The 26,113-nt window shown below is 47.6% G+C and overlaps 1 protein-coding gene across 1 annotated transcript; it reads right to left on the bottom strand.

Annotated features, from left to right (window-relative positions):
* Nucleotides 1–4,283: 4,283 nt before the first annotated feature.
* Nucleotides 4,284–23,946, bottom strand: LOC144266722 (ras-related and estrogen-regulated growth inhibitor-like). Its single transcript, XM_077820206.1, has 4 exons — nt 23,850–23,946; nt 10,364–10,420; nt 6,965–7,038; nt 4,284–4,769 (listed from the first exon to the last, which is right to left on the bottom strand). The coding sequence occupies exons 1-4, from the start codon at nt 23,944–23,946 to the stop codon at nt 4,284–4,286; spliced, it is 714 nt and encodes a 237-aa protein (XP_077676332.1).
* Nucleotides 23,947–26,113: the final 2,167 nt, after the last annotated feature.

Below are 26,113 nucleotides of genomic sequence, written 5' to 3'. Positions count from 1 at the left end.
ATTTCTCACCATTTTGCTATGTGCATCCAGCTCACAAAATTTTAGAAAGACAGAGGCCCAAAGGTCTTTCCTCCCTCTCCTTATTGCAGAAAAAACTCACACTGAAGGCAGCAAGAATTATAAACATAGCATGAGAGAAGAACAGAGCCCTGGGTGAATTATCAAACTGGGTCATCTGGTCTGCTGAAAACCCTATACAAGTAAAAGCAGCAGAAATTAAGGCTTCTTTTGTCTGCACTCCAGAATGGTCTGCTCCAGGGACACTGGGGCAATTTTCACCTTCTGCTGAAGCATTGAAACAGCATCACACATTGAAACCAGTAGACGTTATCCCAAAAGAATTGATTTCCTGTGTGTGGGGCTGGCACTGGTGAATTTCACACCTGCCCATTTCTGGGTTAGAGGAGCGAGAACAAAGAGACATCAACTTGGGCTCTATAATAAATGAGCTGTGTGTTATATTATTACATACATTTAGAGAGCAACCACTGCCACGCTCTCCCTGGATAGGGACGGCAAAGAATATTGCATGCATGCTGCTGAGACAAAGTAAAGCTCTTCCCTTATAGAGGATAGAACCCAGGCTGGCAATGGCCAAAGCTTTACCCAGCAAACCAGACAAGGTTGTTCAAGTTGAGTTTTATTATAACGGAATGCAGCTAGTGTACAGTTCAACAGTCGACTAGGGTTATTTCTTTGAGAGAAACGCAAGTCATGTTATTTACATCTCAGACCTTTAGCAAATCCATCACACGTAGCAAAGCTATATTCTGGAAGGAACAGTCCTATACTCGCAGGGGGGATAGAGAGAAGGGGACTCAAGAGGAAGTTTTGGTCTCTAATGTCTATGGTTTAGAAAGCCAGGAATATGTTTTGGAAAGCCCCCATGTGTGAAGACACTAGAAGAGATATTGGTAGCTGCAAGCCGAGCATGTGTCGATGGTTGTCTGCTCCCCAGTGAGGCATTTGTTCATGAAGACAACAGTTTTGTCAGTAGAATACAAAAATTCTATACATCATGGCAGTGACCATAGAGAACTCTCCACACAGACTGCAATAGCAGATTTCGCTCCCCGGTGAGCATGTCTGAACTGGTACCTTTTACAAAGATGGGACAATTAATAACTAGACAAAGAATCAGTTCTTCTGTGCATCAACAGATTCCTCTCTCTGCTCCATTTAATCCACATTTAGAATCACCAGCCCAGATGTTTGGTCTTTCTCATATACACTGAAACCTCTTCCAATAGACGTCTAAGTCTTCTGTTCACTATTCAACCACGCTATAAAGCAATGCCATTAAGATGGAGTAATCCCCACAGAGATTAATATTTTACTGGCTCCTAAGATCGATGTGTGGGGTTACCAGGCGATTGTTAGCACAGGTTTCAGTATGGGTCTCACGGGAAATGCAGTCTCCTTGATTTGTGATGTGCAGTAATTCAAATGCATTCTACAGTGACTGGCAGTAGAGGAGAGTACACACATTCTGGCTTCTAAGAAAATTCAGCAGGGAACAGATGCTGTTTAAAATGAAAAATCCTCTTGGATTGACAGAGTCCCTCAACGGGCCTAGGTCTGGAGACATCAGCTGCAGATCCCATAAAAATATTCTGTTCATCAGAAGTGATATGGAAATTAAAATCAAATGCTAGATTCATTAAGAATGTGCAAAAAGCCTGTATGCCCCTCCCCTAGGAGCTGGAGGACCCAAAGTGAGACAAAGAACACAAGATGCACAGATTCAGCAAAGAGTGCAGCAACCACCACCACAACAAAAAACACAACCCACCCCACCACATTAAATGTGCCTGGTTCTTTTAGGCTGAAGTGGGACATAAAATCTGAAATCGTTGCCTTTCCTGGCCTAAGATGTGACTTACTGGGCTATTTAAAGGGCACGCTCTCAAGCAGCTTAAGCCAAAAAAGGTTTCACAAAACCTGGGATTAATAGGCATATTTTCAAAACCATGCCACTGTAAACGGTTTTCTCTTTTACATGAAACATTTCCCTGTAGTGCAAGCCGCACGGTCAGTGCCTGACAGACAGGAAGGGAGACAGCTATCATTTAAATGCAGAAAAACGAAGCAGAGAGAACATTCGCTTTCTATAGTCGAGGTGTCACTAGTAATGAGTGGGTAACGTTGGGATTGCAACAGCTCAAACAGACTACTGAACAGCCAGCAAATCTTTTTTTTTTTTTTTAAATCAAATCTGTCTACTTATATGGCCCCCATTATTGGGGCATATGAGCATCTTACCATCTTTAACATCCTCACATTGCCCATGTGAGGTAGGGAATGTGCTATTATTTCCATTTCACAGTTGGGACACTGAGGCACAGAGAGATTAAGCTTTTTGCTTAAAGTCACGCAGTCTGTAGCAGAGCAGGGCATTGACCCTAGGTCTCCTAGGCAAGCACCCTAACCACTAGACCATCCTTCCTCTCATAATCAAATGGAACCTTTTGGTTACTACCCATCACAGCTGGCGGTCAGGTGGGAAAAGGTCACACCAATGTCCTAGAAGTGTAGGGCTCCAATCCCCATAGCCATTAAGTCTCCTTTTGTCTGTGTCTTTGTAGCACACACACCTTACTATCAGAATGCCTTGCTCCCAGCCCTATGGAGAGCGACGGCTGGATTCCCATCATGCAACTCTCACAGCAATATTGCCAACTTGAAAATCCCATTTCTGTCTCAAAGTTGTCCCTTATTATTGTGACAAATGACACCTAAGAACACTCCATGTGAAAGAGATTCCAGGAAAGTGTCGGTCTTCTCAGTTTATTTCACTTTGTGCATAGTCCGTTTCACTGGTTTCCTGTATAGCTGCTAATCAGTTTTCCCGGTTTCTGTGAATCTTTCAGACAGCCATGAGAGAGACAAAAATTGTAAACACTAACAGAGAAATAGGATTGAAAAACCAGATTGGCAGGTAGGCAGGGTAGGGCACCAAACTGCTTTTAATTTTATTTTGAAATCAACTCAATTTCAAACTGATGGCACCCCTTTAATTTTTGAATCCATTTGGGGGCTGGCACTTTTCACACAGACTTTGTTCTTCTTTTCTCACTTGATTTATTTTCCTCAGGGTAAAAAAATGAATAAAAAGCCTGGAGAGCTGTAAAAGGGAAAACAAGGTCCTTTGATAGTTTCTCCATCATCCGAGCTAAAGACATACATCTAAGACATTTATGATGGTAAGAAATAAGGCTCTTTTCTCTATATGGCCACATGATCTCTGTGTCACTAGGCTCCCCATGCCCATCAAAGTAGTCACTGGGATCTACATGGCACTCTGAAGGGAGCAGAGTGCAGGTGGAGTGAAACATTCAGTGCTGAGTGTTTGTGTGCAAGTCTTGGAGAGTCAAACTAAGCTGGTGGGTCACAATGGTGTGACCTCCAAGGCACTAAGGGCTTCATTCTGCACCACTGCAGTCAATGAGAACTTTGCCATTGGTTTTGATGGGTGCAGAATTAGGTCCTAAGTGAGTGTGGGAAATGGGCTGAGGGCAGGGAATGCTGGAAACACTTTGAATAAGTTTGCTGAAGCAGGATCTGGCTACTTTCCTGGTTAGTGGCATCCATACACCAACAACTGTATGTAAGCAAAGCATCCAGTGTTGGCCACCGGTAAAGACAGCAGACACGGCTGGCCGGACCTTTGGTCTGACCTGCTTTGACAAATCCAATGTACGCTATTTGGCCTAAATTGTGGATGTTGTGTTCACGGAACAGAGTGATCAGTAGCCAGGCAGAATGACAGCATGTGCTGTGCAAGCTTCCTGCCAATTCCACCAATGCCTCTCGATGTTGCCCTGCAGCAGACCCAGGTAACCATGGCCTTGGCACCCACAAAAGGTCTGCACCTCAGTCCGAGCCTGCAGCGGCCCCAAGCCTCTCCTGAGTGGAGCCTGCCAACTGTATTAAATTCGGTGGCAGTTTGTGATGTGCACAGAATGGGGATGAGGAGGAGGAGAGAGACCCTCCCAAATGAGTTTTCACTGCTGATCCTAAGCAAGGAAGTAAACCCCCGGGCTTTACAGGTGAATGGCTGATGCACCAACCCCACTGAGCCACGCACCTCTTGCTAATTCTCTGTTGGAAGCCAGCACAGATCTGCACTGTGACCTTCCTGGAATACAGATGCCTGAAAGGACCCACCCTTGTGACATACAGCACTCTCTAGACCAGGAAGGTAAGCAGCCTGCAGCCTGTCCATTGCCAATCCAGGCTGCTCTGGGGCACTGTTCTCTCCCACACCCTGCCCATGCAGGGGCTCACTCTGGTATGTAGTCCCTGAAGGAGTTGAAGCTGAGGCTCCGGCCGCCTGCGTTCAGGGTGGAGTTGGCATGTATCTTTGGAATCTTTTCCATCAGCTTAGATACGGCCCTCCTCTTGAAGGAGCCCGGGGAGAAGTGCCCCTGTCTCATCAGCTCGTTATACAGGGTGTTGAACACTACCACGGTCTCTTCGTAGCTGTCCCTGGTGGAGATCTCATAGAAAGGATGCTTCAGGGCTTTGGAGAGGTTCTCACCGTCCTCACAAGACACCATCCGGTCAAACTGCAGGTCCTTCTTGTTGCCAACAATCACCACGGGCGGCTGGTCACTCCCGCCGCTCCGCTTGGGGCTGGAGTGGATGTGGTTGATGAGGAAGCACAGCCTCATGACCTCGTCGAAGCTGCACCGGTCAGTCACAGAGTACACCACGGCAAAGCCGTCGCCCCACTTGATCTTTTCCTCGATCTGCAAGGAGTCTTCCTCCTAGGGTGGGGAGAACAGAAATCACAGCATCACCACGCAAGGCAATGAGCTCAAAATGTTTTACCAACACTGGACCACCTCCTGCTTTTGCTCCCATTGGGGTCAGTGGTAAAACTCTCAACGGCGCAGGATCAACCCTCTGGAGCAGATCGGCCTCACTCCTTTGAAACCTATGGAGCTATACCAGTTTATATCTGCTGAGGATCTGGCCCATCAATATCAAGGGAAACAGAGAGAGACAGAGGGTAGTTTCACACACCCCTGAAAGGTGCCTGCCTCTGGAGTGGAACACAGCAGCTGTTGACCAACACAGCAACACCACACAACAATCCGGGGCAGTAATTGGGTGCCAAATCCAGTTGGAACTGCAGGTGTAACGCAGGGATGCAGATTATCCGAATTGGAAGTTGGGCCAGGTACTCAGGGCAGCATCTCCGATTATGTAGGAAGTGTAGGAAGGAGATCTTTAACAACCACAGGCAGTAGGACCACAGACATTCCTCTCCTCAGGCAGGGATCCTCTGCAGCACAGTGCCCTGTAATACCTTTCTGGGCTACCAGCACTGATTCAAGGCCCAGGGGCCACCGATACCACCTCTTGCAGAGCCATCACTGGAGGCTGACCATCTAAGCACTGACCCAGCCGTGACCCAGCTTAGCTTGTGACATCTGATTGGCAGCAGGCCATTGTGCAGTAATCATTAATTGACAGGCAGCCACGCCAGAAAGCCGCTGGGCATCTTAACAGGAAATAACTAAACATGATCACAATGCAACATGCCTATCGCAAACAATCCTCCACTGCTGTTGGCAAATCAGAGTCTTTGTGTGTTCTCGGTGCCTGCGTTTACTCTCGCTCCGCAGCCACACGGTCCCTCAAGCTTTATGTGTGGCTTGTGTTTTCGTCCTCCCTAGTCTAGCCACAACACTGCCGCTATAGGGCTTGAGCCAAGCCCACTGACGTCACCGGAAAGACTCCCTTTCATGCCTGGGGACTTTGGGTCAGGCCCCAAGCCACCTTCCTCACCCACTGCTCTGACCACGTCGCCTTCCTCCTCCCCAGCCCCTGCACTGGCTTCCTGCCCTTTACCACATCGAGTTCAAGGTCCTTGTCCTCCCCTTCAGGGCCCTGCATAATCTCACTCCCACCCACAACTCCACTGCTATTTCCTCTTCCCCTCTGCACTCCTCAAAATCACTTAGTGTTGCTGCCTCCTCGGTCTCCTTTGCCCACTCTCCGGCTTCCCCCCTTCCTTTGCTCTGTATTCAGAGCAGCCTTCCACCACTGGCCAGCCAGAGGGCCCCCCCTCTGTCCTTTCAACTCCACCTCTGCTGCAGCTGAGCTGTTGCCTGGCACAGATAGGGGGCTTCTCGTATGTCCTGTAAAGCGCAATGTACATTTACAGCGTGCTGTTAAAAACAGCAGCAATGCCCAGCGGGGTCAGGAGGTTGGGTTAAAGTGGCTCCCTTGGCTTGAATTTAACCTGTGCAAGTATATCTGGATAAATGTAGACAGGTTGGTCTTAGGTAGCCCTCAGCACAGGGGATCACTCTTCTCTTCATCTGTGGGTCTTGCATATTCCCAAACACTGCTGATAAAATGGGGCTGTGTTGTACACAGCAAAGGAAAAGAGAGTGAGAGTGAGAGTGAGAGAGAGAATCAATGGGCAACTACGAATTATGTGGCTGAAATCCCATCAAAGAGTCCTGGTGAGATCAGAAAGCACAAAAGCAAAGCTGGAGTCCCCCAGAGCATCCCTCTCCCATGCCCCAAGATGGAGTCACAGCCTCACCATGCAATATTTCACACATGGGGGCGAGTCCTGGATCTTTGTCTAGCATAAGTGCTGCTTTCATCACCCTTCTTCCACTGCTGCTGGCTTCCTACGCTGTTCCAGCCAAAGTGCCCCTCCCTGCCACCCTGCTCCTGTCAGATGGCCTTTGCTGGGACCACTCAAGTGACCATCCAGCAAGTGCCAACACTAACTGGTCAAGCCTCGGAACACAGGGATGTCCACCGATTACCTCTCAGGGCAGCCGCAGCACTTTCCCAGCTGCAATCCACCTGTCCTAACGCACGCCTGGGGCCAATACCACCACCACAGACTGAAAAGACAATGCTCCACCCTTGGGACCATTTTCTGGTTAGTATTTTCTGACATCGGTTGCCCATGAAGCAGTGACCGTGACCGTACCTGTCCTGCTGTGTCGAGAATCTCAAAGTGCACCATCTCCCCATCGATGACAGCCGTGTGTCTGTAAATCATTTCTGTAGGAAACAAAGATGCGTGAGAACTCCCTGATCTCTGCGCAGAGCACGGGTGGATTCCACTCCGCACAGCCAGGTGAAGAGCATGCTAAAGGAGAAGGCACAGATAACACAAAAGGGGGACTCAGAAACTCCCTGATCACTGAAAAGAGTCACCACCCTTCCCATGACACAGTAACTGCTTGATGCACCAAACCGAACAGGCAGACTCTGAGCCATTCTTGGTGCCCCCAAAGCTAATGGGGACTTTGCCAGTGACTTCAAAAGGGAACAGGGTCAGAACCTCTCTTAAAGGAGACACTGTCAGAGCGCAGTCTTCTCATCTACAGAAAGCATGACACACAGAAGTTCACAGTGAACAGTGCAAAAAGCTGCCATCTTTCCTTCCACACATTGTTCTCATATCCAATGCCCAAACCTCCCCTGAGTTTGGCATAAGTAGGTTCTGACAAGTCTTATTAGTTCATCTTCACCCAAGGGCATCCCTCTGTTGTCTGAGATCTAGAAGATGATAACAGAGCATGTTGGATCAGAGGAAGGGACTTGCATATCCTGTACAAGCTTTTTATACTAAATCTGTGTGTGGCATGTGTTCTGGCAACACTTTCCTAGCTCCTTTTCCTATTTGTCAAAGAAATCTGTGTTTTAAAGACTGTTTTCTCCCATGCAACCCACCTTTGCCCCCAACCCTTCACCCCATGCTCCGGGGAAGTCAAAAGGCTAGATTTCTGTTGTCACAGCTAATTCCATGACAAACAATTATAATGCCACACAGACAGGACAGTGATGTCACTACAGGATCAAGCAGCCCTGGCGCTTAAGGGAGAAAAGCTCTTATTCAGCAAACACAGGTATCTTCAGTAACAGCCACGGGAGCACAGAAGCATCTCATTCAAATCTCATTCCTTTATGCCCACCTGTCAATGCCCTCGCCCCCCCAAAGCCCTGACTACATCAGAGAGTCATATCAATTTGTGTCTATAATCCAACTAATCTAACTCCTATTGCGTTTGTCTACACTGTAAGCGCAGCACTGTTGGAAGGTTTTGCCTTACATCCACAGTGGCACTGTTTTGTATTGGATGTGATATGCCACCTTCTGGGTATGGGTCCCAGGGTTCCCAGCACTGCTCCCTGGTGTGCTGCATTCTGGGTAATTTTTCTGCAAGGACTGGTGCAGCTTGGGATGGCAGTGGGAGAACTATCTGCACTGAATTTTTTTCCATTTTCAGCAAATGGAAAGTTGAACCATCCACGTGAGATTGCTGTGGTGATTTTAAGTCCTCTGGAGGTGAATCCCATCTGCCCCAAACTAGCCCCATATGTGGCCCTGGCCTCATATGAAGGCCATTGAGCCAGGGACACAGACAAGGAAGTAAAGAAAAAAACAAAAAATCCAAGCCACAACAGCAGCCTTTGTGCCATTGGCAGTGCAAGGGTGGGAGAGACAGCAGCGATCAGTGGTTGCAGAATGCTAGGAACACAAGGGATTGGTAGAGAGTGAGGGTGATTTCATAACCAACAAAGAGGGACTTAAAAGCTATAAGAGTCCTTTCAAGCTATTCTTAAAAATAACGTATTTTAATACTGCTTGTCAGCCCCACTGACGCTGCTAATCCACACCCTTTAGCTTGCCTACATTCCGGCTCATATTACACACAAATAGGACAGGAGGAGATCTTGCTTTTCTAAACAAGAGATAAAAGTTGCACTGATGCTTGTATCTGTACTGTTTTTTCGACATAATATATGGAGTGAAATGCTTAAAGCCTCACTAATATCTCCAGGAAATAAATCCCACAACATCCTGCTTAGCAACAACTCTGCAGAGAAGGAGAGGGAGAGGGAGAAAGATCTCCAGGATTTCTCTTCCCCATTCTTTAATAGAAATGTGTATGAAAACAGGATCTTTGCCCCTCCAGAGTCTATATCTTCTTGCTTCTGATTCCAAGAGACAGCATGGTCCAGTGGATGGATCACAGGGTGGACTCAGGAACACAAGTGTCATGGGTGCTGCTGGATACTTGGGACTTTTGAAAATCAGGCTCTTATTTAGGAGACTACAGATCTAGGGGTCTACCTTTAGGCACCAAGTTTTGAAAATCTTGGCTTTGAATGCTATTCCTGCTTCTGCCATTGACCATTGGGATAAGACTTGCCTACGTACCTTGTGACAGGGTGTTGTGGACATTAATTAATGTCTGTAAAGTGCTATCAAGGCTGAGCATTATTTCCCATTTGTTGGTGTCATTTTCTGGTTTGTGACATCGCAGCTGTTGGTCTTTGACCCTGCCCCAGGGCCTGTAACCTTTTCCTCTGGCTGCCCAAATCTGTTCACACAACTGCTAAAGCCATCTTCCCTCCCAGCCCACCTGCTCCCGTCCTTGAATCCCTCCACTGGTTCTGCACAAAACTCGACTTCATCCTCACCTTTAAGCTTTGTTAAATCTCACCCCCATTTACACCTCTGCTCTCAATCCCCCTAGGTCCCTCTGTTCTTCCCAGTCGTCCTCATTTCCCTTTGTCCCCTATTCCTTTCTCTAAGTCTCAGACTTTCTAGCACACTGACCCTCTCCTGCCCCGTTTCTCCTGTCTCATTTGGACTGTAAGCTCTTTGGGATAGGGAACCAGCCACACTCTCTGCAGCACCAGGTATATTTACAGCACTGTTTAAATATTTGGTAACATTACAGAGAGCAACTCCAAGTGAGGGAATAAGAAGAAGGCAGAGAGGAACTCCCAAAGGAAAACATATTTACTTTTGTACTAAACATCTCCAGTCCTAATGAATGTGGGAAGCAAACTCAAGAAAGTACAGGACGGACAGGGAATTAGCAGGGTTGTTTTATCTGAGTTTTCCACTAGGGATCACCCATTTCTTCAATGAAATGCCGCAAGGCTGAGGAATTTCCAGCACACCTGCCACCCACCAAAAAACCCTGCGCTTGCACATGAAAACACAGTCCAGTGAATAACATGGACTCAACATAATGACCTCCATTTACAGTGACTAGTGGTTTTTGGGTGCCCAACCTGACACACCATTCAATGGGCAGGATCTTCAGAAGGAGGGCTGCTCAGATTGGACACACCAAAATACGAGGGCATTGGAAATCACTTGGCCCTTTTGGCTCTGTGCGCTGAAAGTCTCTCTCCCCAAAAAACAACCCCGAGGCCAAACTGCTTTCAGATTACTAAGCCTACATTTAATAGAGCAGTTACTACTCTTTGTACAGCACCTAGCACGATGGAGTCCCTCAGCCCCACTGTAACACAAATAATAATGTTGTTAATAAAATAATAATAATAATAAATACTTGCTTACCTAGAGTAGGGTCATAATCCCCAATGAATCTCTTGGTGATGAATCTCACAGTTAGAGCTGCATTGGAGAAAAACAAAACAACCCCCCCGCCCCTGAAAGTCAGTTGTGATCACCAAAGCAAACTCAGTAAAACACTGATTAACTGAGACAGGAGGGCTCTGATGAGTTTGCTCCTCTCTGTAGTGAGGACGTCCTCCAACCCTGAGTGCAGGCTGATGGCGGTGTGCCCTACTGGGCTCCGCACAGGCAGGGGGAGGGAGTTTTTGATCCCAACCAGGTATACTAGGTTGGGAGCCAGTCAGGATCTCTGAAGAAGCTACTCCAAAGTGTAACCACGAGCATCAATAAACGCTGGGTAACAAACAAACAGAAAACAAAGTCTCTCTCCCACACCGGGCAACGCTGCCACCTGAAAAGCTATGGGGCAGGGGAGAGCATATTAAAATGGCAGATTGGCCAAGACCTACTTCCAGTACCCTGGGAGTTTGAAGGCTGAAAACTGCAAGACTTACAGTAGATAGACTGGAAAGGATCTGAGGGTAACTTTACATTGACCAGCAAGCAGTTCTCTGCCCAAATCCAAAGTCAGGACTTGCCGTGTGTGAACAAAAGAACAGAGAAAGCCTGATTGTGCCTCTCTGCACCCTGGTTACCAGAGGAACTGACTAGAGCTAAGAGTTAGCTTAGCTGCTTCCAACAGAGAAGTTCACAATGTAGCCAACACTCTGTTCTCCCGATTGGTGGACGAGAACTGCCTTGGCATTGCCCAAAGTTGTTTTTATACAGCAGCTGCTTTACAAACACAGATCCTCAGATGTCTTTCTAAAGGATATGCTCGAGTTCAAACGCAAACTGCTGGACGGAACGCAGGAGTCCCTGGGTAGAATTCCGCAGCTCGTACAATTCAGAAAGTCAGATTGGATGACCACAACGGTCTTTTCTGGCCTTAAAATCTAGTGAAAGTATCTAACCACACAGTGACACAGATGAACTAAATTCTGACCCGATTTACACCCTGGGCAATCCTATTGATTTCAGTCAGGAATGTGTTTTAGGGGTGCTTCATAGTGCTTCTCTTATCCCTTGCATTTGTGCACAAATATTTCCCTCGCACCCAAATGCAATATCAACAGAAAACGAACCTGAGTCAATATATAGCAGTACAGTGGCATTTGACAAGTTCCCTAAGAGCAGAGAGATCATGGAGACATAGAGCTTTTGCTCCGTCAGCAATTTCACCTGCTTCCTATTTCTACCCCCCGTCCAATAGCGCACATCACATTTTAAAACAACATTTCACAGCTAACCCTCAGGAGTCGCATTGATTTCACCCACAGATTTTCAAGACCAGAACAGACCATTATGAGCAATCTAGTTGATCTCTTGCATAACACAGAATTTCACACAAACTCCTGCCCTGAATCTTACACTTTGCATCTGGACAAAAGCATATAGTGTAGAAGCAGTCAGAGATTATTCTGGTGAGCACTCTAAAATACAGGTCATCATAATTCAACATGCTTTTCTGTATGTGTGATACTGGCAAACAGTGCTTTGTGGCCCCGAGCCTGCATGGGCTTAACTTTACACACAGTGAGTAGCCCAAGTGACTTTGGTGTAGGGTGACCAGATAGCAACTGTGAAAAAACAGGACGGGGGTGGAGGGTAATAGGAACCTATATAAGAAAAAGTCCCCAAAAACAGGACTGTCCCTATAAAACCGGGACATCTGGTCACCCTACTTCAGTGGGGCTATTTACTGCGCAGGAAGTTCAGCATGTGCGTACGCTTTGGCAGGACAGAGGGATCTTGATGTATCACATCAGCCTAGGTGACATGACTGCTCCAGAAAGGGCGGGATATCTGCTCGGTCTGATGAATTTCCAATACTGTTTATTGAACGTTTTATTCTCAAGTTAAACATATCAAACGCAAGTTGTACCATCTTGTATATTTGCATTCAATCAGTCAAAGGCTCAGCACCCCAATAGTTATAAAACGAGACAGCACCACCACATTTGTATGTTATATAAGAAATTAGAGACACTTGGCAAACAGAGGGGGGGGGACGATAGTTCAAAGCTAGGTTCTACCTATACTCGGCAGTATCCTTTTAAAATGAGACATACAACAAAACCACTATTAAAGAATATTTACATCTGAGAACATAGTGGAGGGTGGGGAAGAGCAAGACAGAAAAGCCTATACAAGGAACAGCTTGAAATATAGCCCAGAACCTCTCTCCTCGCTCTCCTGTTTGCTGTCACTTACCCCTTACATGCCACACGTATACTGCATTTATGCCTGGGAGTGTCTGTCCCCAGCACAGGGAAGGGATGTTGTTTTCGCTCGACCCTTCCCTATCTAGGCTTCAGAGACCAAGCTCCAGAGCGAGCTGCAACTTCAAAGCACTATCTGCAGTTTCCTTTAGCGCACTAGCCCCAATCTGTGGACCCAGGCTGGGAGGCTTGCTCCTGCTCGCCCCAAAATGCTACGTAGGCATACCTGGGCCAGGGCCCCCAGGGGGAGTTTGCTTTAGCCCTTCACAAATAACTGGATGGTGGCAGTGAAAATGTCTTTTTTTCCCCTTTCGTATTTCACAATCAGGCAGGCCCGGAAGCTGCAACAGAGATCAAATCGTTCAGTCAAGAGCGTTGGGTGGGAACAGCCACAGAAGAGGAATGTACATAATTAAACCATTCTATCCAAGCGTCCAACCTCCCTGCAACAGGGGGACAGGAGGCCCAAATCCTTTGTGTCCAATTTAATACTCAGTTGAACCAGGACAAAGCCTAATGCTGGAGCGCTGGGCCAGTAGTTCCATCCCAACACTGCATCTGTCTAGTGCTTAATTGGTAATGAAAGAGGTACCGGGGCTCAAGCAATTTTTTTATATTCATAACTGATGCAGCAAGCCCAGAGGTGCCTGGCTGTGAACTGCCAAGCCCAGAGGTGCCAGGCTGTGAACTGCCAAGCCCAGAGGTGCCAGGGCTCAGTCCTGACAAGCCCTGGCACAAATTAAGCATTGCATATGCCCCTTTCTCTCTTCCCCTCCCATGGAAAAGTACTGGCTTGTGTTGTGTCTTCCACATTCACTCTAAGCAAGCCAAACTAACCCCAAAGCAGCCTCGGGAAAGGAACAATCCTCGAGGGAGGCAACCAAAGTGAAATGACAGGCCTGGTAAAGGTGAAGTACAGCGGGCTAGGAACTAAATAAATGCCTCTTCAGAGCTGGCTGCAATGGGTTACTAGGTGACAAGGCTAGTCTCCGGGTGAGGCAGATGTCCTCTGGCAATTCCCAGAGAAATGCCCTCTCCAGCGGTGGGGAGAACCAGGCCCTTGCTCACCTGCTTACACGGAGCATGGAGACTCAGCTGGCTACAGTCCAGGAGCATGCGGGAAGGAGGAAAGGCTCTTTCTAAAAAGCAAGCGATTGCAGTGCTGATGTCATGGAGATTCAAACTCGGCCTTTCACCATAGAACAGGGGCAGGGGCTGCAGCTGAGCAAGCTTCTCCACCCTACCCCACCCCACCAATGTTCCTCTTCCCTGACATGGAAGAATAAGCTGTAGGGGTGAGAGCACAGCTTACTATAGAGTCCAAAGGTTGACTGGACATGGAGACTCAAGAGATGTCTGTCGTCTCACTGTTTCTATTGCAATGGTGGATTCCTGTCTACTAGGAACTTGGCTGAGTGGAAGCAGCCATCAGAAGGAAGACACTCTTCCATGTGACGGGAAGGCGAGCATCTATGCCTAGAGTAAAAAGGGGGTATAGGGGGTAGTTAGACTAGTGGGTCATTAAGGGTACAGTAGAAAAAATGCCCATTTAGGGTAGGATTTTCAGAAGCACTCAGCATTGGCCTAGTATTGCTCCCATTGACTCTAACGGAGATCTAGCTAGACAGCTTTTACACTGAATCTCTATTTTACTAGTTCCAGGGTGCTTGATAAATGCAGTGACGAGTAAAGAGGAACCAGCCCACATTCACAAACGGCTCCCCAGAAATCTCAGAGGACAGGAGAGGAGGTTCCTAGGGACTGGTGTGCAGGTGGGAGGGAAGGGGTGTGTTGTCATGAATTCAAATGCAAGAGTTTTCCGGGTGCAGGACATCACATCGCAGGGGGGGAAGCTCTGATGAGGAAAGACAAGGTGTGAGCTAATCACAGATTATAGTTAAACTAATGGCTGTGTGCCAGGTTACCAGAAACGTTAAAAGTTAATACACCAAGGCTGAGTATCAAGGTAAAGAACTAGCAGCTTTACTGAACATCTCCAGCTTGGCTGAAGGTCTACACAAAGCCAACAAAGTCCCATATGGCCCTGTCCTAGCATGCCCTGGGGCTGGGCTCTGGGCTGGCTCTATTTCAGCTGCTCTGGAGTCCTGTTCTGGAATACAGAGATCCTGCTCTTGACAGCTTATCCATGGTAATGGAGAGGTTGAGGACAAGTTCAAAGTACTTGGAAGGAGGGATTTCAGAGACACAGCCAGTTGGTAATTAGTGGAGTCCCAGAAATGCCTTACTAAGGATGCAACAAGATGAGGTCAGGGTTCACGCCGATTGGGGGAACGCTGCTGGTGGTGGGTAAGGTTAAAGAAAACAGTTGAATACTCCACAGGGGAGACTAAGAACAGAAAGGTGATGTTTACTGGTTCATTGTTTAGCAGGGAACACAGGAGCAGATAGAATAGAAACCTGAACATCAGGGTGGAGAGACTATGTGATGCAGGGTGGAGGGCTTCCCTTCTGCCAGGAGTTGGAAACCATTGAGGGGGCAGGAGAGGAGGAATCTACATGCCACATTACACACAAGAACTTAGCAAAGCACATACCCGTGTGGAAGAAATGATCGTGATTGTATGCTTTAGGGGTAATGACGGAGGAAGCACAAAGGGGAGGTTCAAGAAGTATTGACTTACAACTCGCCGTACAAATACAGACACCCAGCACAGAAACACAGCCAGCCAGATGCAGAAGGTATAGAAAGTTAAGTGGGATACTAGAGACTCTCTCCATCTGGGAAAGGATAATTACCAGGGCACTAAGGTCAAGAACGTAGGTGGTGTGGTGGACACAGGCAGCCATGCAGAGGAGGTGGCTGGGGTCTTGTTGGTGAAAGAAGGCCCTGGTTAAAGCACGGATGGAGCAGAAACTGTGTGTGCTCCAGCCATTAGGGAATACTGTTAGATTTCCCACGGTGAAAGAGCCACAGGAATCAGGAATTATGGGTCACTGAACCAGAAAGACCAATGTGGCTGGGAAGTGACTGAGCAAACACAGAAAGGATTTTTAAAAGGCCCCGATTCTACCTTGTCTGGACTCAGAGAGAAATAAGGATCTGCTCCTGCTCCCACACTGTTCAATGGCAACACTCCCATTGGTTTCAATGGAACAGGAGCGAGCCCTAAAATTGGATACACGCTCAGAACACCAGCAACATTCCAGCTGATAAGGAAGGAGCTGTGCTGGAGCTCTTAGTAGGAAAAAGGGTTTCACTTTGCCCAGGGATGGGAAACGGACTCCTGCTTTGAAACAATAAAGTACACTAGAGCCGTGGTTTGCAACCTTTTTTGAGACCACTGCACTAGGGACCTTTTAGTGTGCAGCAGCACAGTCCACATGGACACAGCGCGCAGCCGGTTAGCGCAACATAGATTTGCACCCCAGGTTGCCATGAATTGAGCGCGCATTTAGACAAGCCTTTATTCTATGTCTCGTTTTACTTTGAATATTCTATGCCGACACCTGCATTAAAAGCGATTCAGTTTGCATTGGATGGACCTATTATTTTCCCATAATATATCAGGGACACTTCGGAAGTTGCTTCTAAAGATCTTAGTTAAGTATTTTTGCAAATCACACTGGACTTCCACACTACAGGGAGGTTTTGAAATATAGTACCTGCTCTGAACTTCATATCAAACACAATCACCAGTATTGTGTATGAGGATACCCAGATAAGTCAATTTCTTAACAGGTTTCCAAGCAGTCAAAATAATTGGTAGACAAGTTAATTTTCATAACTTCGGTCTTCGATGTATTGAGAAGACCCATTTTCTTGGTAGAATTTGCAAGATCGTCTGTCTTTTGCTACTTGGGTTTCCACCTTCCACCCAAAAAACGGGACACCTGAACCATTTCATCTGGGACAGTTACCTCAAATGAGGGACAATCCTGGAAAACCTGGGACAGGTGACAACACTACTTAGAGATTTCCCGGGACAACTACCTCAAAAGAGGAACGATTCTGGGAAAGCCTGGACAGGTGGCAACCCTATTTGCTGCATATCTTCAATTATTTTATTTAGAAGACAGATACAATCTGCCATGTCTACAACTCAGATCTCACCGCCTATCCATGCAATGCCTGTTTCCATACTGAGAGTCTATCACATCACAAAATCAATAGTGACTCCAAACCAGATGGTGGATACGATGCAATGTCACCTTACACCAGTGTGAACTGTAAACCAGCCTGTTAGCCCCTGGTTTATCTTTACTATTCAGTAAGTGTTTTGATACACATTTTTAATAACACAAGTTGATGGAGTCCCCAGAAAAGTTATCTGCCAAATTGACTCTCTATTATTTATTAAATAATAAAGGGAAAAATCCAACAAGTCTTACAGGTCTCTAGTTTCATTTTCCCTGTGTTGTAATTATTGACAAGAGACAATATGCAGAAATACACTGTAGCTTAATAAAACAGCCCAACAGGGCTCGTTAAGAGTTGGATCCTGCTGCGGGTATTTATTTTCATCTTTAAGGACACTATTGAGTTGTCAGAGAAAGGGGGAGACAGCGGAACAAATCAAACCTGATTCCTAGGAAGCACCTGACACTGTAGTACGCTCTAGGCAATCTCCCAAAGCTGCATCACACGGTACTTTATTAAGATGGAGAACCAATTAAATTGATTAAAAATTGGCTTGGGTACAAGAAAACAACAGAAGTTGCCAATACAAGGAAGTGGATGAGGGCAGAGAGGCGTGACAACGTGAAGACCTTTTTTGTTCATCACTTCAGATGTTTTTATACCTTTCAGAGAAGGGGATTTAAAAAGCGGACATGGTTACATTTTATATGAAGATTCCATTTATAAAAGGTTAATAAATTAACAGATGTTTTAATAAATCGTTAACTGATTGCTAGAGAGACCAATAGGTTGCTTGGAATGATGCTTTACAACCATCTATAATGCCACCTACCAATGTGCATATAGCTCTCTATATCACACGCGACTCATGTCTGCTGCAACAGGCTTCTGACATCTCTTAATCACTTATTAATCCTTTATAAACAGAACCTTCATGTGAAATATGACTGTGATTACACTGGCTAGTGTCAAAATTAGACAGCAGAAGATATGCGGCCAGGGGAGAGGGGGAAGCAAACACACATTAAAGGATTGGGATATTCTGGATTTATAAGCTTTTACAGGTGACTTACCTAGTTCAATATCCAAACCTCTAAACTACAGATAAGCCTGAAACAAAGCTGCTCAACTTTGATGATATTCAAATCCAGATGCAGCTGGTCCCAGCCACCCTTCCTGCAATGGCTTTGAACATGGTTTTGTCCTGGTCACAGTGTTTTGCTGCTAGCACGGACACCTGTTGAGGATTTCCAGTCAACCACATCAAAGGATTGGCAGGAAATTATTTTCAAAGAGTGGGTTACTTTCCTCCTGTAAACATATCTTTTGCCATCTCTCAAGATTTTAATTGCTCCTGCATGTGGAAGGGGTTCACAGATAGTGTCCCTGATAGCTCACTAAACCTGACCTCTAACTGAACTGTCTGATTCCAAAAGGATCATTAGGGGACACTGCTGTCAAGTTACAATCAGACTGGGGGAGGGGAGACGTGGAGCGGGGCTGTTTGTAGCCACACTTCAGAAGATTGAAACCAAGGGGATTTCAAAAAAAATCGAATTCATTTTTCATTTGCAGTGTTGTAGCCGTGTTGGTCCCAGGATATGAGAGAGACAAGGTGGGTGAGGTCATATCTTTTACTGGACCAGCTTCTGTTGGTGAACAAGACAAGCTTTTGAGCTATATAGGGCCGTTGAAGATCTCTGTGCAGCTTGAAAAGTCATCTCATTCACCAACAGAAGAGAGTGCAATAAAAGATATTGCCTCCCCCACCTTGCCTCTCAAATTCATTTTTCGTCATTCGCGTTGCCTGTTTAGCTTTTACATCGTTTTCCGCTTGGATAATGGAAACTACTCACTCTCCGGTTTTCATACACTAAAACAACGCGCCCATGTGTGAGTTAAAAAACAATCAGGGGAACGCTGAAACTGAAACAAGAGAGGAAAGCATGGGACGCAAGAGCCCTGGGTTCAAATCCCACCACTGCTATATACTTTCCCCTGTGACGTAGGGCAAGTTACTGAGTCTGTGCCTCAGTTCCTTATCTGCAAAATGGGGATCATATTTCTTTTGTCTGTCTTGCCCATTTTTAGATTATAAAATATTCAGGGAACGGACTGTCTCTCAGTCCAGTGCCTAGTACAAAGAGGCCTAGATCTCAGCTGGGCCCTCAAAATGCTTCTGTAATACAAAAATAATAAATAGTCTACGTGAACTGTCATCAAACATTTCTATGTCTTAACCCCCCCACCCCCCGTACAGGGCAGTAGGTGATCTTACTTGTCGGTGAACACTGGGACAGAAATACAACTGTGGAGCTCTGCTAATACACTAGGATTGTGAAAGCTGAGAGTGGGACAATGGCATAGTCCGAAGTATGCATCAAGCTCCAGAATTCACCTTACAGTAAGTATGAAAGTCCGTCAGACTCTGAGATTTGGCTTTGTCCAAGCAATGTTGCAAAATAACTATTCAAAGGCAAGCAATTGGGAGATATCACTTCCCCCACCTCACCTCCATGCCTACAGTTTCTAGGGAGGCTACCCAGCTAATTACTCACTCTTCTGACCTGTATTTTTAAACTAAAAAGTAAGCCAGATGTTAATGTCATTGTGGAGACTGACTTATTTTAACAGGCTATCACATTAGCACATTGTACGGACAACAGCATTAGGAGTGAAGTCTAAACTTCAGAGGGGATTTCAACCACTGGTGTAGCTGAACTGACGCACAGCCTTAATGCAGACATACAAAGCCACTAGAAGCCATAATTTGCACCGATGCAGTTCACTCCCTACTTGAAACTGAGCTAAACTGCATCACTTCAAATTGTGGTTTATAGGCGCAGCTTTGGCTGCCTGCACTGGAAAGGAATGTCTATACTGCAACGGTGAGCAAGTCTCCTAGCCTGGGCAGACAGACTTGTATTAATGAGCCTTGCACAAACATGCTAGAAAAGGCAGTGTGGACACTGTGGCACCATAGAATCATAGAATATCAGGGTTGGAAGGGACCTCAGGAGGTCATCTAGTCCAACCCCCTGCTCAAAGCAGGACCAATCCCCAATTAAATCATCCCAGCCAGGGCTTTGTCAAGCCTGACCTTAAAAACTTCTAAGGAAGGAGATTCCACCACCTCCCTAGGTAACGCATTCCAGTGTTTCACCACCCTCCTAGTGAAAAAGTTTTTCCTAATATCCCAACCTAAATCTCCCCCACTGCAACTTGAGACCATTACACCAGCAGAGGCCTGGGCTAGCCACCTGGGCTTGGACCCAGGGTCAGGGTGGGTTCAAGCTTGGATAGCTAGCCCAAGCCTCCGCCAGGGCCACAACCTCCACGCAGCTATTTTTACCACATCTGTGCAAGCCTCAAGCCTGTGTACCCAGGCTGAGAGGCTCACTCCCAGCTGCAGTCTAGACATAATCTTGGTTTTCACTGCTGCTGCTAGGCAGGTGGCTGGCCAGTGATGGCTGCAATCAGGGCAAATCCTCAGTGCAGGCATGGCCAAAAGCCATTAACCTTTCAAGTGCATTAGTCCACTTTGATCTTTTAAAATAAACAAACAAAAAATAACCACCCCCCCACCAGTCATTTTAGAGATGGAAATAATTCTTTCTAGGATAAATTTAAATGGAAAACGGGAACCACCACTTAATTATAATGAGGGGTGGCCTGAAATTCCCCGGCATCTGGTTAATCAAATCGTGTTCTCTCTGCAATTCTTTTCTTGTATGTTATGGCTGATGAGTTATTAAAGTGCATGAGGGAACCATATATGTTCAGCTTCAAGGTTATGAAATTGACTAGTTGTTGGTTTGCAGGGTTTTCTTACCAGCATTCTTCTGCATGAAACACAGTTCATGTGACTTTTCATTTACTGTTCCATCTGCTCTTCCCACTTCCAATTACTCAGTCCTGGCCTGAATACCACACGTAGGTCCCGATTCTACAAGCAGCTGGGCGCGGGAGGATCCCTGCACCTACACAGAATCCCAGCAGGCTCTGCCCACATGAAACTTGTGAGTTCAGGGCTTTTGACACTTAACACACCCATGTCAGAGCCACATTCAGTTGCTGTCTTTGTTGCAACTGTACCCCATACTAGGAGCTGCTGGCAGGATACTTTCCTAGGAGGAGTTCCCTCCAAATTGGTATTCACTCCTTTTCCTGGTCGAAAATAGCCTACGGTGTTGACTTTTGAAACCTGCTGGAAAACCTGTCTATCTAGGAAGGTGTATGGGTGTGAGTATTTATTTGATGGGAGAGGTTAGGATTTTACAGGAGCTGAAATGGAGGTGTTGTGATTCGCCTTCTTTTCTGTGTGAAGAAAGGCTGTTGCTTTTCAACTGCTGTTAGGTTTTTGTTTCATGCCTTAGTTGGATTGCACTTTTAATTCTCTTTCCATAGCCCCTAGAGCCTGGGCTTAGTGATCTTTTCATGTTTATATGCCCAATTCAAAAAAATCATAAACTTAAGTTAAAATGTTAACTCCAAGAGTTTATTTCACTTCCTTTTAAACAATGAAAAATTGTGATTTTTCATTTACTGAAAGGAAGAAATTCACCAGTTTACAAAGAAATAAATTCGGTGGAAATGCACAACTAACAGAGCATCTGCAGCCAAAGCAAAGTCTGTGTTGTGAACCAGACAGGGATACCATATCTGTAGGGTATTTCTGGAGTGGGCAAATAAATGGTGGGGAAGTGTTCTTTAAAACTTGCCATCTCTCTCCCCCCGCAAAAATGACCACTATACTTTCCTGGAATTTACTGTGGAAATTTGCATTTCAACTGCCAACACCACTGACCCCTAGTAACAGAGAAAAAGTATGACTGTACAAGAGTAAACTTGTATCTCCCAATAAGAACATAAGAATGGCCATACTGGGTCAGACCGAAGGTCCATCCAGTCCAGTATCCTGTCTACTGCCAGTGGCCAATTCCAGGTACCCCAGAGGGAATGAATCTAACAGGTAATGATCAAGTGATCTCTCTCCTGCCATCCATCACCACCCTCTGACAAACAGAGGCTAGGGACACCATTCCTTACCCATCCTGGCTAATAGCTATTAATGGACTTAACCTCCATGAATTTATCCAGCTCTCTTTTAAACCCTGTTATAGTCCTAGCCTTCACAACCTCGTCAGGCAAGGAGTTCCACAGGTTGACTGTCTGCTGTGTGAAGCCCCTACAGAAGTTCCTACAGCAGGGATGGGCAAACTACGGCCCGCGAGCTGTTTTAAGCCGGCCTGTGAGCCGCAGCACACAACTCAGCCCTACTCCGGCGCTCCGGCCAGGGGCCGGACCACGCGGCTCCTACTCCACTCCAGCTCCTATGCGCTCCAATGGCCCCCTCTGGCGCTCCAATGGGAGCTGCATGGGCAGTGCCTGTGGATGGGGCAGTGTGCAGAGCCACCTGGCCGCACCTCCACATAGGAGCCAGAGAAGGGACATGTGACTGCTTCCAGGAGCCGCTTGAGGTAAGCGCCGCTTGGAGCCTGCATCCCTGAGCATCTCCCCATGCCCCAACCCCGTGCCCCAGACCTGGTCTCCCTCCTGCTCTCCAAACCCCTTGATCCCAGCCCGGAGCACCTTCCTTCACCCCAAACCTCTCATCCCCAGCCCCACCCCAGAGCCTGCACCCCCCCCACCAGAACCTGCACCCCTTCCCACACCCCAGCCCCGATCCCCCTCCTGCCCTCTGTACCCCTTGGTCCCAGCCCAGAGCACCCTCCTACATCTGAAACTCCTCATCCCCAGAGCATGTACCCCAACCCCAATTTTGTGAGCATTCATGGCCCGCCAGACAATTTCTATTCCCCAACGTGGCCCTCGGGCCAAAAAGTTTGCCCACCCCTGCCCTACAGGCTTTCAGACCATTGTGCTAGATGCTGTACAAACACATAGTAGAAGATGGTCTTCCCCCCCAGTAGTTTACAATCTAGACAGACAGACAGATGGGGGTGGGTGAAAGCGAGTGACTTGTTTAAAGTCACAGCAGTTCAGGGATAAAACAAGGACTAGAAGAACCCAGGTCCCTGACTCCCAGTCCAGTGCTCTATCTACTAGACCACACTGCCTTTCAGTCCACTAATCCACCCAAACTTCAGCTTAAAAAAAAAAGTCACTTGAAAGTGCAGTGAAAGTCATTCAACTTTTAACCCCACTTCCCCCACCCCCAAACTTATAACTAAAGGATGTTAATGGCTTGCTTGCTTTAATTTACTAAATACAGGCAGGAATTTCAGAGTAACTGATGGGAGTTTAAACCTGGCATTTAAATTGTTTTCCCCCAAAAGATATCTTTCATATGGCTAGAAGATATAGGACACTGACCTACAAGTCTAAGCCAAGCTGATCTACAAGGAGCATTTCTGCAGGCAGGCGGTGACATGAGCCAAAAATCCTTTGGGTATGATTCCCAGAATCAATGAGTCCCTGCTAACTCCAAATGGAGTCAGGGGAAGTTCAGCACCCCCACTAATGAGAACTTTTGTGTTTACTGCCTCCAGTCCAGCAATCTCCAGTCCACTGTCCTTTGCAAAGGCTGATTTTAGAAGCCAGGACTGCCTGCCGGCCCGACCACCCCCTTACAGAGCCCGGTTTTTGCCCTGTTTCGAGCGGCCGTGGAAAGCATCTGATCGGCAACATTTCAGGCGTGGGGCAAGTGATCTATTCACGCCCCCAGTGCACGTGTCTGCAAGGGAAGCCCATAACACACCGGCTGGGCTGAGGGCTTTGGCGGGAAGGTGCTATGCCAAACACGAAGGGTGGGGTGACAAAGCGCACCCACTTGCCAAACCTGACGGCACCAGGGGTGGGGAAATCCCTGCTGGGGCGCCGGGGGGAGCCTGACTGCCCAGGGCCCCCGGGGGCGCTGATCTAAGGCCCGTGTCCGGGATCTCGGTCCAGGCAGCCTCGCAGGCAGGGCACAGTCAGCCCGGGGTGACCACGGGCGGCCTGAGCCTTTTCCCCCGCCTGGCTTCCCGCTTCCGCCGTCCGGCAAAGCCGGGAGGAAGCGGGGAAGTTGCCTGGCCAGGCGGCTGGCGCTGCCCTGCAGGGCGGGGGGTCCGAGGCCCCCCGGGCGCACGGCGGGCAGGGTCCCTACCTGTTTTGCCCACGGCGCCCTGTCCCAGCACCACCAGCCGCAGCGTCCGCGCCTGGCTCAGGCTGACCGAGCGCCGCAGGGGCCGCGAGAAGCTCATGCTGCCGCCGGGGAAGGGGCTCAGGGCGCTACCCGCACCATGCTCCGCGGCCGCCGCGCTCGGGCTCCGGCTGGCTGCGCTCTGGCTCCCGGGCGCGCACAGTCTGCGGCGGGGGAGAAGAGAGCTCCGCCCAGGAGGGACGGGCCGGCCGCCAGCGCCCCCGACTCCTCCCGGGATCCCAGCCCGTCAGCTCCGGGGCAGAGCTAGTGCTGCTCCCCAGTCCTCAGGGGGCCGGGATCTCCCCGCTCCCCAGCCGCTCCCCAAACGCCACGGTCCGTGATCTCCCCTCTCCCCAGCCCCTCCTGAATCCCCAAGGGGCCGGGATCTCCCTAGCTGCTCCCCAATCCCCAGGGGGCCGGGATCTCCCTAGCTCCCCAGCCGCTCCCCAATCCCCAGGGGGCCGGGATCTCCCCGCTCCCCAGCCGCTCCCCAAACGCCACGGTCCGTGATCTCCCCTCTCCCCAGCCCCTCCTGAATCCCCAAGGGGCCGGGGTCTCCCTAGCTGCTCCCCAATCCCCAGGGGGCCGGGATCTCCCTAGCTGCTCCCCAATCCCCAGGGGGCCGGGATCTCCCTAGCTCCCCAGCCGCTCCCCAATCCCCAGGGGACTGGGATCTCCCCTCTCCTCATTGCAGGCTCGCTGCCTTTTGCTTGTCTCTGGGGTAGCTACCTAGCGCCCTCCCCCATTCCCACAAAAGACACCCCTCCTAGCCTGGGACACAGTGAAGCCCCCAATATCTGTAAATCTACTGACTCTTCAGAAGTAAGTGGATGGATGGATCTCTGTGTACAGGAAGACTGATCTGAGAGGAAGAATGGTATTATGGTTAAGGCACTGGGTTGAGAGTCAGGCAATCTGTATTCTGTTCCTGGCGGTGCCACAGAATTCTTTTGTGACTTTGGGCAAGTCACTTAATCTCTCTCTGCTTCAGTTTTCCCTCTGTAAAACTGAGGTAATTCTACTTCCTTTGACTCATCTATTTAGACGGTAAGATCTTCAAGGCAGGGCCTGTCTCTCACTTCTGGTGTGTACCATGCCTAGCACAAAACAACCCTGATCTCAGTTGGGACCTCTAGGTGCAACTCCAATACAAATAATAATGTAGACAGAGGAACAGGGAGAGAATGAGCATACCAGGCAGAGAGACCATGACAGCATGATGTTTACAAATGAAGCTGACAAGATTTCATAATTTTACATCATGATTTTTTTCTAATATGATCTTTGTTTTGCCATGTAAGGTTATGAAGCACAGCTTCATGGATTATGTTTACAGAGGATGGGCTGCTTTATTTTCCCTTATCAAACTTGGTACATTGGCTGTAAATTCTCTCTCAATTCTGCCCTTTCTTCCTCCTTTGCAAATATGCCAGAAAGTATTTAATAACTGTACACATGTTGCTTATCCGTGCAGACTGGAGTAAGGAACAGAAAGCCAATGTTTAGTGAAATACATCTTCTACCCGGACAGCTGGGAATGTGCTGTGCACACACACATTGACAAAACAATGTTCAGCGCTGGATTAGCATTTGGAGAGATGTTTTCATTTGTGACATTAAAAGTCTGTATCCTTTGTGGGAGGCAGTGTGGCCTAGAGGTTAAAGTGGATGACTGGAAGTCAGGACTCCTGAATTAATGTGACTTTGGGCAAGTCCCATAAACACAGCGCTTCAGTTTCCCCATCTGTTAAATGGCTTAATTAATAGTTCCATACCTTACCAAGTCCCTTGAGTTCCCTGGATTTGTGCTGGAAATGCCCAACTTGATTATCATACACATTGTAAGGACAGTGATCACTTTAGATAAGCTATTACCAGCAGGAGAGTGGGGTGGGAGGAGGTATTTTTTCATGCTTTGTGTGTATATAAAAAGATCTTCTACACTTTCCACAGTATGCATCGGATGAAGTGAGCTGTAGCTCACGAAAGCTTATGCTCAAATAAATTGGTTAGTCTCTAAGGTGCCAGAAGTACTCCTTTTGTTTTTGCGAATACAGACTAACACTGCTGTTACTCTGAAACCTGGTGTTATATATGTGCTAAGAAGTCCCATGTATTATGTCAGATGTGTGCATTTCTTCAGTGGATTAACAGTCTATCATTATTCATTTTCTTAATAAACAACTGTGCCTTACATTGAAAAGTAGCAATTTGCATCCTAAAAGTGG

Source organism: Eretmochelys imbricata, chromosome 6, assembly GCF_965152235.1.
Source record: "Eretmochelys imbricata isolate rEreImb1 chromosome 6, rEreImb1.hap1, whole genome shotgun sequence".
NCBI classification, from domain to species: domain Eukaryota; kingdom Metazoa; phylum Chordata; order Testudines; family Cheloniidae; genus Eretmochelys; species Eretmochelys imbricata.
The sequence above is the reverse complement of the archived record's forward strand: the minus strand, read 5'-3'. Positions and strand labels throughout refer to the sequence as shown.